We start from the raw sequence: 18271 nt of genomic DNA on the forward strand, positions 1-18271 counted from the left end.
CTTCCTGTACTTTCCTTTGGAGCCTCCCAAACACTGAGCTAGCTCTGGCAAATCAAGTGTCAACCTCGTTATCAATGTGTACATCCCTGGAAAGTACACTATCATGGTAAGTGAATTTATTCACAGCATTCAAAACTTCTCCATTTGGTGTAACTGTTCCACATATGGAGGGTGTGGTGGCAGGCTGGTGGAGTACCTATGTTTTCTTGGTTAGGCCAAAATTAGCACTAGCATGAGTCCATACTGGTGGGAAAGGTTTCTCAGGTGTACTGAATATTTAACGAACTGGGTGGGGAACTCTGAGCTTAAACAAATTTAGAGATGTTGAAATTTTATTAATGAGGAAATACACAAACAAATCCCTGAATTACCTTAGAGCCCTGGATGAGATTAAATATGGGAACAAATCAAGCAGCAGGCTAAAGGGTCATTTCCCTAATCCTATTATAATCCTATAAACTACTTGAGCAACTGAAGCTTTTCTATTCCTCTCCTGGGTGACCCGAGATCTGGGTCCTAGAAACACACTAGTTCCCCAACAGGCCTTCACTGTGATTCCCTCAAACAGGGCAGGGAGGTGGGGAAAGGCAATGAACAGCAAAGACAGAGATTGTCAAGGGGGGGTGATGTAAATAAAAAAAACATGAAGCAGTGATTTATTGAGGATTTTAAAAGTCTAAAGCCATGGGTAGACTTATTGCATCCAGTAAGGTACATAAATGGAAGTAGTGGAAGGAAAAAGAAGGGAGGCTGCTGCTCAGTGGCATCCAAAGAAAAGTTTGTGGTGGTGGGTCAGTATGCAGGAGGCAGGACCCTGCTTGCAGGCCAATTGCTGGCCTAGGGCTTGATGGTCAGTAGGTTTCAGTTTGCTGCAGCACAGCTGTAACTCTCGAAGCTGTGAGGTGATTTTCTCCCATGTGCAGCTGTTCAAGGGCCCTTCGATGGAACATCCTATAAAGAAGGAAAGATTCAGGAAAAGCTTTGTGTAGAATATATCCAAGACACTAACATTTATGAGTCTGCAGAACAGAAAAACCAGGTACCATATGATTAAATAAAAACAGAAGTTCATAATATTTTCTCCCATGTTATATCTGTAAAATGACAGCACAACTGGAGTGCTAAATGGGAACTTGGAAGTCATTTGGTCTAACCCTTTCATTTCATAGATGAGAAAACACCCAGATATCCTAAGGTCTCTTCTAGCTCTAAATCCTATGACATTCTGTGACGTATGGCATTTAACCTGTTTCCTCACCTGTGAAGTGAGGGTACCATCACCATCTGCCCTGTCCCCCAAAGGACAGCTGGGAGGATAAAGTGGCTTTATAAATCACCACAGAAATGTAAATTACGGCTATTAGCTCTGGTTATGGAATCAGATGGTTAAAGCACAGTGTTAAGGAAACCAATGAAGGATTTCCTCAGAGAGCAATTGGCTTTGAGGAAAAGCAGCATAATACAGTGAAAAGGGCACTGGGTCTTGAATCAAGACAGTCTTGGGTTTGAGTTCCAGCTCTAGCATCACGTGCTGCTTAACCTCCCTAATCCTGTTATCTCATCAGAAACAGGGATACTACTTGCATTGCCTACCTCATAGCCCTTTGGTAGGGAAAACTCTAACTTTGAAATGTTATAGTGGGCCCTAAACCTTTGCCAGTGGTCTAACAAACAGATGCCCTTGTTCATGGGGAAGAAAGAGAATGCATATACATGGCTCAAAGGAAGACCATCTCTGTGGCTGGAAAGAAAAGTAGTTATACTACTAGGAGTGGTTCAAACTCAGACATAGTAGTTTTGGTGTGGAGAGGGTGGCTTCTGAATGCCACTGCTAGTCAGTTTCCTGAAAAAGGTCAAGAGTAGAGAGGCTAGTAAATGTTAGTTTAAAAAAAAAAAAAAGCCAGGGCTGGCCTTCTTCATAGCATAGAGTTCAGAGGATCATATTAGATTTGTTAGAGCTTGGAGAGGATATCTAGTCCAACCCTCTCATTTTACAGATAAGGAAACTGAGGTCCAGACAGTTTAAATGATTTGCCCAAGAGTCACAGTCTGTAAATTTATACAATACAATATTTAGTCCCCACTGCAATGTGAGGGGGTGCCTAGAAGGTCCACTGATCTAAAGACCAATGCCTTTGGATTAATAGGACTTGAAAGTTTTGAAGTACTCTCCTTCCAATATTCCTGAAAGATAGCTAGTGCAAGGATTATCATCCTTGCTTCACAAATGAGGATACTGAATGGGAAAGGGACTTTAACTGTCACATGACTAGTACGTGGTAGATCCAGAATTCTAACCCAGTTTTTCTTATTTCAATTTCAGTGTTCTTTCCACTACATCACACTGTCTAAGGCACTGAATGTCTGCCTGCAATGCAAACAGTGGCCATCAAACTTAGTCAGAAAGGTGGGCTGGGGACTGGGAAAAGATAAACCTGAGTAGCCAAGGCAGCACATGAGCACCCCAATTGGGTGGTGCTACAGAAAGAGAGGGAAACAAACTTAAGACGACTTTACAGTTTTGCCAAAAGCTGAAGCTCTGAAGGCCAGCCCTGCTTAGGACAGAACATGTGGGGTGGCGGACTAAGCCTGTTTAACTGGCTTTGCATGGGGATTGTTATTTCTGTCACTTCACTGGTAACTTCAGTTTCCTACTCTGTTTGGATTCATAGTTTAGCAGACTAGAAAGGACAAACTCAAAACCACGATGCACATATCTCCTCAGAATCTATGTCAATTGTCCTTTTAGTGAAGGGTTCTACATAGATTTGAAAGTCATCTGCTGGCTGGATGAGAACTTCAGAGAAGCACACAGGTAAGGTGTGTTTTCAAAAGCAGCTGATGACAATGACTACCCCAGGATGGTAACAAAGAAACAAGACCAAAGCAAGAAAGCTTTCCATAGGTTAACAAGTACAAATTCTGACAAAAAAATCTTCAGTGATTTCATATCCAAAGACCAGATGAAAAGGATCCAGCGGAGAAAAGAGAAGGATTGTAGGAGTAGAGAGAGTCACATTAGAAGGGCACAGGAAAATTAAACATTATTCAGCACCTATTATGTGCCAGGCCCAGCTTTTATTTCTATTATAAAGGACAAAAGGCAGAGGGTAGTAGACAAGACCGTAGATAATAGAACAGCTGGCAGTCTCGTGTGCACTTACCACTCTTGTAGCAAACACATCACTTAGCTCACCACCAGATTACACTAAACTCACTGCATTAAGTCCTGGACCTGTAACCTGAAGCTAGAACAAAGCCTAATTTTTTTTTAATCTGCCACTGAATAGCCCAGAATGGGGCTGAGTAGGTGCTAAGTACTTCCTACCAAACTGAACTTTGTTCTTCTACCTTGTCTGGGGGAGCATTTTGAAAAAGTTGGTCTTGTCCTGCTAATTTCACCTTCGTATTTTTTGCACCCTTCAGTTGATGCCCGCTGACAATTCCCTAGAATAGACTCCCATGATTATCATGTGCTTAGACCGTTGCAATAACCTCCTAAATTGTTCTTCTCTTTTCTCCTCACTCCTGGTTCAAACATATTTTTACAAGCAGATCTGATCCTATTACTCCTCTGCTCAGAAAATCTCTGGTACTCAAGCTGTTCCCTCCTCCCAGAATGTTCTCCTCCTTCCTCTTTATGTGTTCAGTCATCTTAAATGCCACTTCCTCCAGGAAGCCTTTCCTGGTCCCCATTAATAACAATCCTTGTTTGGGTTGCACATACCACATTATTTGCAAATTTCCAATGCCTCTTTCACAATGTGATCTGTTATCTATGTTTGTCTCATTCTTCTACTAGACTACATTTTTCTGTCTCCTTCCAGCATTAGCACAGTGCTTTGTAAGCAGAAAATAGGCGCTTAATACATGTGTTCAGTGAAGACTGACTAAAACATCATTTAAAACACGACATAGTCAATGTTCAAATGCCAGCTGACCTACTTCCAAAGAGCTTTCCTCATCTGAAACTGCCCTAAGGCAATAGGGTGAGGCTTATTCTAGCCATGCTCAAGATGAGGATGGTGAGGACTAACTCCCCTGATCTCAGAATTGGATGGGTCTTCAGAGGTCATCTAACTGAACAAATCCTGGAACAGTAATCCTCTCAAATATATCTGGAGGGCTTAGAAGATCTTGAGTGTTGGGGATCCAACACTTCCATAAGCAGCCCACTACATCCTTGGACAGGTCTAATTGCTAGGAAGTTTTCCCACTATCAAGTTTTAATTTGTTGTAATAGTGTCCTGAATTAATCCATTACTCCTAGTTCTGCAGTCTGGAGCCAAGCACAAGTCACTATTCATTGTCAAAGTCCTACTATTACCTAAAGACAGGTACACTCTCCACTCACTAAACCATCTTCTCTTTAAGCTAAACATTCCTACTTGAAATGATCCTCAAAAGAATGATCTTGAGGCCCTTCACTTTCCAATGTGGTAGCCAGAACTTAACATTAATATTCCAGAAATGGTCTGATCAAAGCAGAGTGCAGTGGGACTATTGCCTGCCTAGTTTAGACACCTTTTTTAATGCATTAAGATTGTCTTACCATTTCTGGCTACCATAACATATTGTTGACTTATACTGGATTTGCAGTGAGATCTTTTATTTCAGAACTTCTTCATAGAAATGCCTTCCTCATCTTTCATTTGTGAGAATGATTTTTTTAATCCACATGGGTTACACTTGTAAGACTTTACATTTACCCCAGTTAAATTCCATCCTATTAGATTCAGTACAGTGTTCTAGTCTGTCACTATCTTTTTGGATCCTGATTCTGTCAACCAACAAATTATTTCTCCCAGTTTTGAAAAGGAAAGACTAAGATGGATGCTGAATACAGGTGGGCAGATTGCAAGGGTATAACAATCCACTGGCTTGCCTTCTTGGTCACCTCATTTTTTTTAAGTGAGGTTCTGTGGCTGGGATGAGATCACAGATCTCCAATTAACCCTAGGCTAACTGCCTTAGCTCACATATAATTGTAATACTTCTTAAAACAGAAGCTGCCAATCAGTCAATTAGAAGTATCACACGTGGCTTAAGAATCCAAATTTGGTGAGGCAATGGTTAGTAGGTGTCCCAGGAATTAATGGCAGAGATTCTTGAGAATATCCCCTTCCCCAACCAGGCTTCACAGGAAGAAGAGTATAATGCCAGGGCTTTTTAATGCTATCTGAAGTTGATAAGATAATTTCTAAAGACAATGAAACTGCCCTGTCAGGAAGCAGGCTGATTAAAAGAGGGCCTTGAATGGTTACCAGGTGACCTACTTGGACAGTAAATAATTGACTGAATGATCCTAAGGAGGCAATTTCCCAAAATTTGGTTCCCTATTCTAAATCCCTTCTCCCAGGACCGGAAAAGGATAAGGAAGAATTTGCTAAAACAAGAAGCTTAGAAACTTTGATGACCAGTGCTCTCAGAATCAGTCAGGGTATGAATCTTTCCAGATGGGCCCAGGCAAATGGAAATGCTGCTTCTTCCCCACAAGGGTCATAAGAAAGGATGCTAAGCCCTACTTTTCAGATTCAACAGGATGCCAAGTTCCAAAAACTGTAGAATAGGGATTGTGCCCCACCACTCACCCAGATATCATGTATTTCCTTCCTCTGAATCTTCCCATAGCTCCCAGAACAGGTTTTCTACAAATTACATACTTATACATGGCATTTTCCTCACTTTTCTGATAAGCTGCATCTTATTTCATCATAGGATGGCATTATATCCATATTTCTGCTCAACTGAGAGTTGAGATAAAATAACTCAACTGAATTTCTCACCTGAAAGACCAAGGAAGTCAAGGCCAGAATTTCTTTCCTGAAGAGTTGACAAGATGTCTTCCAGACTGGCACAGCTGATTTTAGGATTGGCAGTCAAATCCAATGAGATTAATGAAGGACAGATAGGAAGACATCTAGAAGGATAAGACAAAAGAAAATTGGGGAATAGGTCTAGAAGAAAGGGGATAAGGAAGAAATTGATACCCAACAAACATATGCCCCTCATGGCTACTCCCACTACTAGGTACAGTCTTTTCCTATTCAATTCAACAAACATTAAGTATACTGTGGCACAAAGTCCTCAAGATAAAAAGATTAAAATAATACCCAGGCAAAAAAATTAGTTTTAGCTCACTCCTTGGACTTAGAGAAGTCCCATCCTACCAAGCACATTTGAAATTGAGGATGATAAAGGAAACTTCACTTTGTCCCCTCAAATGACCTCAAAGAGAGGTGAGGTGGGAGTCTGCCCAATATAGCCTAGTTAAAGAGAAAAGCTACTGGTTCATAGGAATAACTGTTGAATAATATAGCTGTCCAAGTGACCATAAAGAGGAAAGCTCTCCCTAATCCTGGTCTCTATGAATCTCTGTGTTGCTACTAAGGTGCTCTGTCATGTGGCCTATGTAAATAGAAGTGTTTATAGATGTTAATGTGTAATGACTAACAGGAGAGTAGACAAAAAAATAAGAGTGGTAAGACTGAAGGGCACCAGACCTCAGGTGAACAGGTTAAAGAAATGAAGGTGGGGCTTATGAAAGAATGAAAGAAGAGACGAAAGAATGAAACAGGGTTTGGAATGAAGATGAAAAGCAAGACAAAAACAAGAGAACTTGGGATGGTCAAGTAAAATAGAGGAGAGTGTGGGCTAAGGATAGGTTAGACTTGAGTGACCAGATCAAGGCATCTAGAATCATGAAATCATTAACTGTCCTGAACCAGACAAGGCTGGACTGGCCCTGCGACTGTCACCCTGGATTAACTTTATCTTCTTGTTTGTGGTAAAAGACTTCTTCTTTATTCAAGATGCCTGGTCTGAGAAATTGTTTGCTGTTAATGTTTGACTGCTGAGAGGGGCACTGTAGGAAGCAAATTAGTTGGGCTGTGTTTTCTAGACCTTGGCCTTGGGTGGTATGATACTAAAGATGGGCAGCCAAGTGTTTGTTCCAGGCATGGCAGAGGTCCTGGATCCCATGTTACCTGCTCAGATTTCTTACAGCTTCATCACTCAGATAGTTGCCAGATAGGGTCAGATGTGTCAGAGCACAGCCTTCCTAGATACAAACAGCAGAGACTTAAGAGAGCACAAAGGAAGGGAAAGGAACACCAAAAGGTTTGTAACACATGCCCCAGAGAGTCAAAGTCAGATTGAAGACTGATTAAATTAGCATGCCTGGACAAGAGAAGTCAAGTCCAATGAGTTTTAAAAACTTATGCCCTATTAGGGGAGCCTGAGTGAGCCCTTTTCCCTGACCACTATCTAGCACTGGACTGCCACCTCAGGAGGACAGGATATGGAACTCCAGGCCCCTCAAACAAAGCCACCTCTGGGAGTGTATCTGGCATGTAGGGTTCTGAAAGAACTGAACTCAGGAGTCACAGAAGAACATTAAGGAAAAGGAATCAGCCTAGTTTGATAAGATTGTGTTAGCAAGAGTCTCAGCCTCGGAAACCAGGGAGCGCCTAGAGAGCTGGGAGAACAAGAAGAAAATGTGGGAGGGTTTTCAGATTGAGGTATGTATGTATGGAGCCCCTTTGAGCTTAAGCCTTTCATCATATGATCAAATGAGATAAAGTGTCTAGCACAGTGTCTGGCACATAGTAGGTGCTTAATAAATGCTTGTTTCCCCCCACAGTTGCCATTGCTCTCAGGAGTGCCTTTGGGAGAAGATAGAAAAACATGACTTGTCATTTTTGTACTGAGAGTTGACAAACTGTTCTGTGAAGTTTGGATTCAGTCAAAGGGCCATACCTGAGGACCCAGAGGGCCACATGTGGCCTTGAGGCCACAGGTTTGCCACCCCTGTTACTGTTCAAAGCCTACAAAAATATGATGAATATAAATTGCAGTAATATTGTCCTTAGGTCTCCAATTCTTTCCTTCTCAAACTCAGGGAGCCTTAGTACTCTGAACCCTCTCTTTTCTTTTCTGTCCTAGTGAATCAATAAGTCAAAAAGTATTAAGTGGCTATGTGACAGGCACTGTGCTAGAAATACAAAAACTAAAACCAAAAATTATCTTTAGTACTATGCTAGTCTCTGTCCTGCCTGCTTTCCTCCTCCCCCACCCCAAGGGGCTCTACTACATACCTGTGTCAGATATTTGATCATAGGCTCCATCAATCCTGAGCTGTTCCTGTTGGCTGTCACTGAGCCAAGCTCTAGTTGAGCTAGGACACGGTGAGGCACACACTGAAGAGCCCGAGCTAGGGCTGCAACACCCAGTGTGTTATAAGACAGGGACAATATCTTCAGATGCCGGGCACCTATATGTCAAGGAAGACATATTGAAAGAGTGGTGTTAGAAACTATACTCAGGCCAAGAGATGCAAAGAGTTTTGTACAATATGGTGTTCAGGATCAAGGGGGTAACCAAACAAATCCTACTGTCTTCCCAATCCTAAAGAGCACGTTATATGCTACTCTTGAAACGGCTCCCCAACCTGTTCCACCCTGTGTATGTCCCACTCCAAAATTCCACAAAGAATTCTCAAGGCTCAGATAGGCCTTCCAGGTGCTACCTCCTGCTCTAGGAAGCTTTTCTGGAGAAATCACCTACTACAACCAAGGTACTGTTCCTTCTCAAAATTTATAATCACATGCAGGTGTGCCCTGCTTTTAAGCAAACCTGATATATAAAAATGGTAATTTAGTCCAATTTCATGTGCAGGGATCTTCTCAACATACCTTATCTAGGTTAAGTTGTGGGAAAGGGAATCACATACACACATGGTATAGTCAGCTAAACCGGTATAGTCAGCTAAACCATTGGTTTCAAATAAAATCTATTAACATCATTTATGTTCTACTGTATTTTTATTTTGTTACTTATTTTCCAATTATATGTTAATCTGGCCAAGGCCACACAAACGAGTGTTGTCGGCCATGTGTTTGACACCTCTGAGCTAAACAACGGATTTGAAATCGAAGGACTTGGGTCTGAGTCCCAGTCTGGCTAATATCTGTGTGACCTTGAGCAACTGACTTGATCCAAAATTGCATCTTCCTCCGGGTGTGCATTAGAAGGCCCCTCGTGGTCATTCAACCACTGAGCGAACTACTCTATGGATAGAGAAGTAACACTTCCTCAAGGTAGCCCTTTTGGAAAGCAGCAATTATTTAAAAATTGTCAGACAGCTTCTGCCCTGGCTGCCCACACTCCCAACCCCCAACTAGAATTCATTCACTCTTCAGTTATGCCGCATAAAACCCCTCTCTATTCTCAAGCACCACCTTCTTTCCTGATGCCCTCTTCCCCTACCTTCTATCACTTCTACCTATATTAATTCTGTACCTACTTATATATGGACTTGTTTTCTCCCTCTTCATATGTAAGTTCCTTGAGAGTAGGGATTGTTCATTGATTTGTATTTATATCCCCAGGGCCTGGCACACAGTAGGAGCTTAGTAAATGATTGCTGATAGATTCATCTGGGTCTTGGAGCTGCCAACTCACCCTGCAAGGCGCTGTTCATGGTGTGCTGATGATTCCTCAGGAAGTTTGAGCTGAAGCCACAGGCCTGCAGGCGCAGAGTGCTGATAGCAGGGCAAGTCTGCAGGAGGGAAGCCAGGGCCTGGGCACAGCCATCTCCCAAAGGATTCATGCTCAAATTTAGTTCTTCTAGATTCTGCAAAACAAGTGGATAAGAGATAGGAAAGATAGGAGCTAAGAGAAGAGCTTTCTTGGAGTGAGGTCCCTCAGGAGGCAAAGGTTCTCCTTTTCTGCCTGATGTAATGGGCAGGACAGTTGGGGTACAGGAGCCAAAAAGCCCTCTCCTACAAGAGCTAGGTCTTCTAAGGGTAAGGGTTATGTTTACTGCATTATACAAGGAGTTCTCTTAGAAAGGTGGCTCTTAAATTGGATGTCACATGAAAGCAGCAAAACCCACTGACCCTCTTCCCCGCAATCTTCTGGAGTGGGGTCCATGTCTTTCCTAACGGACTGAGGGTTGCTAGGAAACTGGAATTATGTCTCCTCTCCTCTTGGGCTTTGACCAGGATAGGAACCTGGTATCTTCTTTTCTCTAGTTTTCAGTAAGTGTTCAGAAGGAGGCTAAGTACCCAGCAGTCACTCTATGATCATGACTTCCATTGGCAAAAGAGGCAACATGGTAGAGTATCATGACTGCTGGGTTGGAAGTCAGGAGATCTGGGTTCAAATCTCAGCTTTAACACTTACTAGCTGTACAACACTGGGTATGTTTCACTTTCCTTCTCTATGCTTCAGTTTCCACATCTGTAAAACAGGACAATAAAGTATGCACTACACCTAGGTCATACAGTTGTCATGTGAAGAGTGTGCTGTAGAAATGACCTATGCTTGTTACTTATCCCCACTGACTATTGTAGATGTGATGCTATATTGGTGAATACTGTAAGTGCCTTTCAAAGGCTTTCATTCCAAGATGGAAACACTATCCAGGGCAAACCAACTTTAGCTCCCTTCCTCAAATAGACAAGCCTTACCTGGAAGGTGTTGTGGTTTGGGAAGCCAGTAGCAAGGTGGTGTAGGCCATCAGCACCCAGGTGGTTAGATGAAAGATCAAGGAGGGTCAGGCCAGGCATGGTGCTAATAGTGGCCAGCAACTCCACAGCTATATTGTCCCCAAGCCGATTCCCTACCAGGTGTAGTTCCCGGAGTGATGTGTGCAGCTTCAGGGCACGAAGCAACGGGGTGAGCTGGGCTGGACGTAGGGCAAGGGAGCAGGCGCTGAATGAGGAGCCTGAGCTCTGCTGTTCCAGAGCTTGGAGAACTAGCTGGTTCTCAGCTAAGGGAGAAAGAGGAGATTCACATCACATCTGGGGTAGAAGAGGTGAGAAAAGAAGAAACTCCTGCTGCAACTTGGCATTTATCATCTCAGTTTACAATAGTCATAGTTTATAATCATTTTTTATAAAATCCTAGGATGGCTTTGGAGTCTTTAAGAAACAGAGGAACCAGGGTAAGCCAGGTAAGATCAAGTATGAGCTGAGTTAGGTGTTTCTTATCTTTCTCACTCCCAAGCACCGCTTTCTCTGCCAGGTCTCCAGCTAAGAATCTGAGAGTCAATATGATGCAATGGAAAGAATTTGATAGATATTAATTTCCTCATTTGTAAAATGAGATGACTAGAATATGTGACCTCTAAGAACCCTTCTAGCTCTAAATCTGATTCTATAATCCCTTCCAGATATACTTCCCCCTCTAGGTTCATACTTAAGAGACTATAAATTCATAAGCAACATTCTCCTCAACTTCCACATCCTGGGCCCAAGGCATATAGTGACAGTCCATCAAAGAATCAAAACTGAAAAATCTCATAGTTTGAAATAACTTCAGAAGTAATCTAGTCTAATGTAGTCTTTAACAGGAAGCCCCTCTGAAATATACCAAAACTAAGAACCTAGCTAATACTTAAAGAATTACAGATATTAGATATGGGACTTCAGAAGCCAATATCTGAATGAGAAATCCCTCTACCACAGATACCTGTTAGTAAGCACAAAAAGTATTCAAAATAATTACTACAGAATTATAAGGGGAACAATTTTACATATTTGCCACAGGAACAAAACTAGCCAGTTCAGCCTCTGTACCCCTCCAAAGAGGGCATTCAGTCTTTCCTCACCTCCTGTGAGGGAAGAGCCATTACCTCCCAATGCAGTACATTCCACTTTGGGATAACTCTAGTACGTTACGAAGATTTTACTCACATTGGTTCTAAAATTGTCTCTGTCACTTTTACTTATTATCGAGTTCTGCCTTCTGGGAATAAGACTATTTCCTTTTCCATTCTCCAAAGAACAAGGTAAGATTTCCCCTCTTCAAAATCTCCAAATTTTTTTGGTTCATAACATTAACTGTGTGAAGAGACAACAGGTTCCCTCTTCTATGTTTGTCCAGCCACCTGTCCACCCTCATCCTCACTGACTATTAATGCTATTTCCTCTCACATACTCCTGGGACACAGCTTTATAGAATAGAAAAGACTAATGTCATTCACACTTAGCCACCCAGTTCATAGTGCAGTTGGCCTATGTGAGATGAAACGCAATTTAACTTCTTATGCCTACCCAAGATATATTGAAACCATGATGGGGAATATCATGATGTGGAAAGGATAATTGTAGTCAGCTTGGGACCCACCTAGAACATATATGTCCCTTTTTGGTGGTGCTAGGAAAGGGAGCTCAGACCAACACTCCAGGAATAATGGCAAAGACATGAGGACAGTCCAGGTGAACTGCCCAAAGGGGTTTGAATGGCCTGACAGTAAATTTAAAGTACAGGTGTCTCTGCCCATTTGGTTAAATGGCTATTTCATACTTTGCTCTCTCCTTTCCTGCACTTTCCTATAGGGAATGATCAAAATCTACAAAAAGGGTCCTTAACTCCGTATTCTATTAAATCAGATTCCTTGGCCTGGCGTTGAAGATCTCCTACATTCTGGCCCTAACCTATCTTCCTAGCCTTATCTATTAGCCCTCAACATGCCTCCCATGCCCCCAGTTCAATCAGACTGGTCTGTAATATATGATATTCACTCTTCTCAGCCTGTGGCAGCTTTACCTCCCTAACCTCTGCCTTTTCAATTCTGTTTTATGGGTTGTCTTCCCTCATTAGAACAGAACCTACTTGAGGGCAGGGACTGCCATTCTGCCTGTATCTGTACTCCCACTTCAGGGATTGGCACATGCTTGGTGACTCCATCCTCTCACCCATCCCAAATCCTATGAGCCCTTCGAGATCTGCCTCCCAATGAAAGCCTCCCCCTGGCCCCTACCTGGTGTGCCTTTGCACCTGCTCTGTCTTCCACAAATCAGTGAGGCCTTACTGAAGAGTTCTCACTGGCTAACTTTTCACCACCTTCCTGAATCCCTGCTCCTAGCAGTTAAGGCAAAGGGGGAGATTCCAACAGCTCTGCCGTTTTAAACCGGAGTACTTCAGGTTGGCCTCCTGCTGACTCCTTACCTTCCCTCAGGTTTTGACAAACCTTTCGGTATCGGTCAGTCAAAGGTGTTACGTCACAGGAAACCACTTCAGCCAGCACCTGAAACAGATGTGATTTGTCAGTTTGCAGGACCAATCCCGTTAAGTATGTGTGTAGAGGGAAGGGAAAGCTCCAACTCCTCTGAAGAGTAGGCAGGCTTTTCCAAGCTCTCTTACCTCCTCATTGCTCTGCAGGACATCAGTGATGAGGTCTTCAGGGGCTAGCAGGGCCCCCTCCTTTTTCAAGATAAGCCAGGTTAGCAGCCCACATGTCTGGTAGTATCTCTGAGATGCCTGATCTGCCAGCCATGACACAGGGTGTCTTTCACTGCCACCGGGGGAAGGATAGATAAGGCAACTTTGGAATCACTGTCTCTCCCCTCCCCAGGATCCACACTCCCCTCTGAGGTGGGAGGAATATAAATCCTTCAATAGGGGATCTTCAGAAACAGCAGTCATCAAACCCACTGACTTATGTGCTCAAAACAACTCCTCAGTCCTAGAATGAGAACCCAAACTCAACTCTGGATTGCTCTTTTAGTCTATGTTCCCTTGACACTTACAAGTCCTACTTCCCTATTTTGCCAGTATTCACATACAGAGACTACAAGTGACTCCCCCCATACAGCCAGCTTCCCCACAAAATGGAAAGGGTAGAACCGACAGTTTATAGAATGAAGTTCACCTGGGAGTTGGAGGACTTGGGTTGTTCTCTTCTATACTCAGCTACACATAATGTTGAGCAAGTCATGTGACCTTTATAACCTTAGGCCCATCTCTTTGTCTGTTAAAGGACATCTGGTCCCTGGTCATCTTGTCAGGACTCATAGACATCCTTCCGCTTCTCAGTGATTCCCAAGTGCCAAATGCTTCTGCATGGCACCCGATCCCTTCATAGGCCTACATTACCTGGTCAATCATACTTCCTATCATCCCAGCAAAAATCTATCTGTTCCAGCCAGGTTGGCTTCTTCATTGTCCCCACCCCAGGTTCAGTTCATTCCGCCCAATCTCCTCATTTCCATTTGTATCATTCTTCAATGCCAGCCCATATCCTGCTTGCTCCAAAACTACTTAGGAATGAGAAAGTAAGCTCTCCAAAGACAAGGACCAATTCTGTTACTCCTTTGGTACCTCTAAGTGCCTAGAAAGACCTGAGCACAGAGTGGGTGCCCTGTAAGTATCTGACCTAAAATGAATGAATGACAAGAAGCTAAGGGGAAAAGCAGGCAAGGAGGCTGCCTTATCCTTACTCCTTACCTCTGGGGAACTGGAATAAGGAAGACATCATCCTGTACCCGAACCCGGACCCGGAGGGGAGGGGGTGCAGCTGAACACTGTGGGAAGGAGGGAAAGAAAAGTTAGGGCAAATGAGGTTTCTGGTTGTTTAACACCTCCCAAGCCTGTCCCGGAGAAAGGACCCTAATGTTCCCAAAGACATAGACTCAAGACTCAGAACATGCAGTTACCTTGAGGGTAGCATCTTGTTTGGTTTATACCTGAACAACAATCCCTTTTATAAAATTCCTAGCGAGTAATCATCCAGCTTCTGCTTGAAGACCATCAGTGACAAGGAACTAATTCCCAAGGTGATTCGTTTTACTTTTGGATACTCTAATTGTTAGACAGTTTTTATTCAGCATCCCCTGGTATACTGTTTGTCCTGTCTCCTTCCATGGTCAGAGATTATCTACCCCAATCTCTCCCCAGGAGCTTCTGGCTCACTCACTGGCAGGTATCCTGCTGAAGGACTCTCTCCACTGGCACCTGAAACCCTGGAGACAGAGGGGTTTTCTTCTGTCAAGTTACTGCTCCCACTTGTTCTGCCCAGCACTGTCCTGTCCACAATTCGAGTGAGTCGGCTCTGTCGGGAACGTGGCTTAGAACTTGGGCAGATAGTTCCACCATTGCTATCTGACCAAGATGTGCAATCTGATCCATTCTCTGGGAGACAGTGGTTTCTCTTGCGATGGACACAGTGAGACTCCATATCATCCTCCAGCCAGTCTCCATCCAAATACTCTTCCTCAGGAATGAGGGCTGCCTGGGTCATTGGTGTCTCACCTGGCCCTTTTGCTATGGTCTTAAATGGGCGCCGGGCCTGGGCACTGCCCACACCCCGGATAGCTGCCTGGTACACAGCCCGGCTGGTAGATGCCACATCTGAGTCTGTGGTCTCAGGGGAGTACAGTGTTGCTCCTTCTGACAAATGCCCCAAGTTGACAAGTCTTGGCCTCTTCTTAACTGGCTGGAATGGGACCATATCATCATCCTCTTCAGAGCTACTGGCCTCATCTCCAACATGATAACTCTGTGGCCTGGTGACACCCAGTCCTTGTTCTGGGGAGGTCAAGGTCCTGTTAAGGGACTTGTTCTGGGGAAGGGGATGCTGGGGCTCTGATATGGCCAGGAAATGGGAAGACCTGAGGGGGCTGGAAGAGGGGGAAGTCTCAGGGTCAAACAGAGAATTGGTCTGGATGGTTTGGGAAGTAAGAGAGCCTTGAGATGCTGCAGGAGGAAAGAAAAATATCTGTGAGAAGTCAAAGCTGGCCTCCCACACAACCTATCCCATGGGCTTATAAAAGGTATAGGAATAGAGATTGGGTTTATGATTTCATTGATAAAGGGAACTCTCAGATAAAAAACTTTTTGTACCAAAACAGGTTGGCATCTTCTCTGCAATTTATACTCTTAAAGAGCTGTTTAGAACATTAGGAAATTAAGTGACTTGCTCAGGGTCACACAGACAGTGGGTATCAGAGTGGGAGCTTGAACTTTCACCTTTCTGGCTTTGGGGACTGCTCTCTATCCATTATACCCCAAATATCAAGCAGAACCTATTCAGGGACCCAGCTGTCTTCAGGGTCTATCTATGACTGAGGTGGTGAAGTTCCTTGAGCTCCAGAGGACAGTCCTCACTCTCTCCAAAAAACTGTCCCTAACCCCACGGGAGTGAGTCGTGCATGCTGAAATGAGGGACAGAGAGAACCCCCGAGGAAATTCCCCTGGGGGACGGCTACCCACTCACCTTGGCCCAATGAAGCTGTCCGATGAAGTTTTTCCACAGCCGTTTGTTGTAGCAATTTTTCCATAGCTTGGGCTTTTTGACGTGTTTCCTGATCCAGGTCCCTGCCATAGAGTTTTATCCACTGCCTGAGGGTCTCTCGGGGGCTGTGACCCTATAGAGGTGATAAAGGCAAACATAGTCCTTTATCTTGAAGATCATAGTCACTTGAACCGTGGGGTCCCAGAGAAGAACCCTCAGTTCTTTCTTTTCCACCACCTTTCCCACAGATACCCTCACTTCCAAATCCTGAATGACCTCCATTTGTAAGGAGTTGTACTCTAGATCACTCTCCCTGTAACACTATATCCCACAATAGAAGCAAAGGAGTGCACCCTCCCCATACCTTGCTGTTTTTGGCAGTGACTGATGCTCCCCTCTCTATTAGCAGCTCAGCCACCTCAAAATGGCCACAGTTGAGGGCATCATGAAGAGGAGTGATACCCTCACAGCCTGGGCCCCCAGGGTCATCCACTGCAGCACCATGATCCAGCAGGAAGCGAACAATCTCTAAGGACCCCAGAGCACACAGCCAAGTATAAAGTCACTAGCTGATCAGAAGCCTCAAGGAGTCCCCAATTCAGATCCTCATGCATTCCAGGTTTCACTCATCTCAGTTCACTCCCTCCCATCCAGTTTGATTCTTTATTCACAATTTCCTGCACTTCTCCAAGCCCAGCCCTGTTTACTCTCACCCCATCTTCAACTCACCCAAACCTTCCCCCCTCACCTAAATGCCCATGGTTGCAGGCTTCATGTAATGGGGTCCAGCCACAATAGTCTCGGGGATTCAAGGGATGACCCTATGATGAAAGAAAGGCAAGTCCCAGGCTCTGGACATGACTGGAATCAGGACCCAGACCCCACCCCAAGAGCCAAAAGGAAACACCCTAGCTCTTCAGCTCTTTAACAATTTACCTACTCAACACAAAAATAAGCTTCCTGACCCTTGAAAATACTTTGACTAATGCAATAATTTCAAGCTAGAGCAAGACACTTTAGGAATCAAGGGCCAGGGAGCCTAGTGTTAGTCATTTCACTATTGACCCCTAGACCTTTGTACTCTGTCTAAACAGTGAAAATTACCAGAAGGATGACAATTATTGCAGGCATAGGGACATAACCTGCCAGCAACATGCAACTCCTTCACTCCTGACTGGACCTTGCCCCCTTAAGCACCCAGGCTAACACCAACTACTTAGGGTATCAACAATAGGGAGCTGAAGTTCTCCTCATTTTATTGGAGTTAAATCCTTGGGAGGTGCCCACATAGTCCTATTAGCTTCAAGAGAAGAACCTTAACTCCATTTAGATAGCATAGCCCTGGTCATTTTGACACATATATAACTCCAGTCAAAACTCTCCCCCTTGTCCTAGCTACTGATCCTCCTGAAGTCCTAGCTACAGACTGATTTCTAATTGACCCCCAAAACTTGGCCTAACCATTATACACACTGCTAGTTTAAAAGGGCACAGGTGTGTATAGGGGCAGATTGTTCTATACAAATCACTGTATCCTTAGATCCCACATGCTACTAAAAGGGGGTTGGGTTATAGCACAGCTTTCATAAACAAAAGGGCGGTTTCATACTGAATATTTCATGTTCTACCCCACCTCCACTACAGAGTCCTCTCCCCTTGTGGGTTCAGGAATGATGGTATATATGAGTCGGATCAAACCTGACTCCCAAGATGGACGATGTGACATGAATGGTGGGGGAAGTTCTGTTCAAATCTCAGTGGGAATACTTCTGTATCTGATTCTACCCTTGGTTCTCCCTTTTAAAGGGCTTGAGTCATACCTGTTCCACAAGGTCACGGACTCGGCGCTGCTGCCCATCAATACATGCTCGATGCAGCATCGTCTCCCCCATATCGTTTCGTCGATTCCACTGTGGAGAAGCCACCAGATGGGGGTGCGAGAAGAGGAGAAATGGAGAATGTCAGAGTAGGAAAAGGAGAGAAGGAGGAAGGAAACCCGCAATGGAAAAGTGATGTATGAAAGTTGGTGGCTACCCTGTCCCTTCGCCAGACTTACCTTATTCACTTTTCGACGGCCAGGGCCAGTCTGTCCATAGCTTTCCATTTCCTCCTCTCCTGACTGCAGATTGCCACCATCTTCATTCTCTGGAACAACCATGATGGGTAACTCATCCCAAGCCCTAGTAACATCACCACCTTTGGCTGGCAGCTACCTGGACACATGGTCCTAGATTACAAGCCTAGATCAGG

The 18271-nt window shown here is 44.1% G+C and overlaps 1 protein-coding gene across 4 annotated transcripts in view; it reads right to left on the reverse strand.

The window, feature by feature from the left end:
• Positions 1-624: 624 nt before the first annotated feature.
• The window catches only part of TONSL (tonsoku like, DNA repair protein), a 33782-nt gene continuing 16135 nt past the window's right edge, over positions 625-18271 (reverse strand). For 2 of the 4 annotated variants that reach the window (XM_072602727.1, XM_072602728.1), the window contains 15 exons: positions 18078-18166; positions 17842-17931; positions 16770-16842; positions 16386-16549; positions 16004-16154; positions 14705-15483; positions 14236-14312; positions 13153-13303; positions 12958-13036; positions 10473-10774; positions 9463-9634; positions 8097-8272; positions 6987-7060; positions 5787-5920; positions 625-951 (listed from right to left, as the gene is read on the reverse strand). In XM_072602727.1, the coding sequence (XP_072458828.1) occupies positions 758-951; positions 5787-5920; positions 6987-7060; positions 8097-8272; positions 9463-9634; positions 10473-10774; positions 12958-13036; positions 13153-13303; positions 14236-14312; positions 14705-15483; positions 16004-16154; positions 16386-16549; positions 16770-16842; positions 17842-17931; positions 18078-18166 (2705 nt within the window). In that variant the 3' untranslated portion in view covers positions 625-757. Of the gene's footprint in view, positions 952-5786; positions 5921-6986; positions 7061-8096; positions 8273-9462; positions 9635-10185; positions 10243-10472; positions 10775-12957; positions 13037-13152; positions 13304-14235; positions 14313-14704; positions 15484-16003; positions 16155-16385; positions 16550-16769; positions 16843-17841; positions 17932-18077; positions 18167-18271 lie in introns of all 4 variants that reach the window. The other 2 variants (XR_011965686.1, XR_011965685.1) reach the window with 2 other exon arrangements.

Source organism: Notamacropus eugenii, chromosome 4 (genome assembly GCF_028372415.1).
Source record: "Notamacropus eugenii isolate mMacEug1 chromosome 4, mMacEug1.pri_v2, whole genome shotgun sequence".
Taxonomy (NCBI): domain Eukaryota; kingdom Metazoa; phylum Chordata; class Mammalia; order Diprotodontia; family Macropodidae; genus Notamacropus; species Notamacropus eugenii.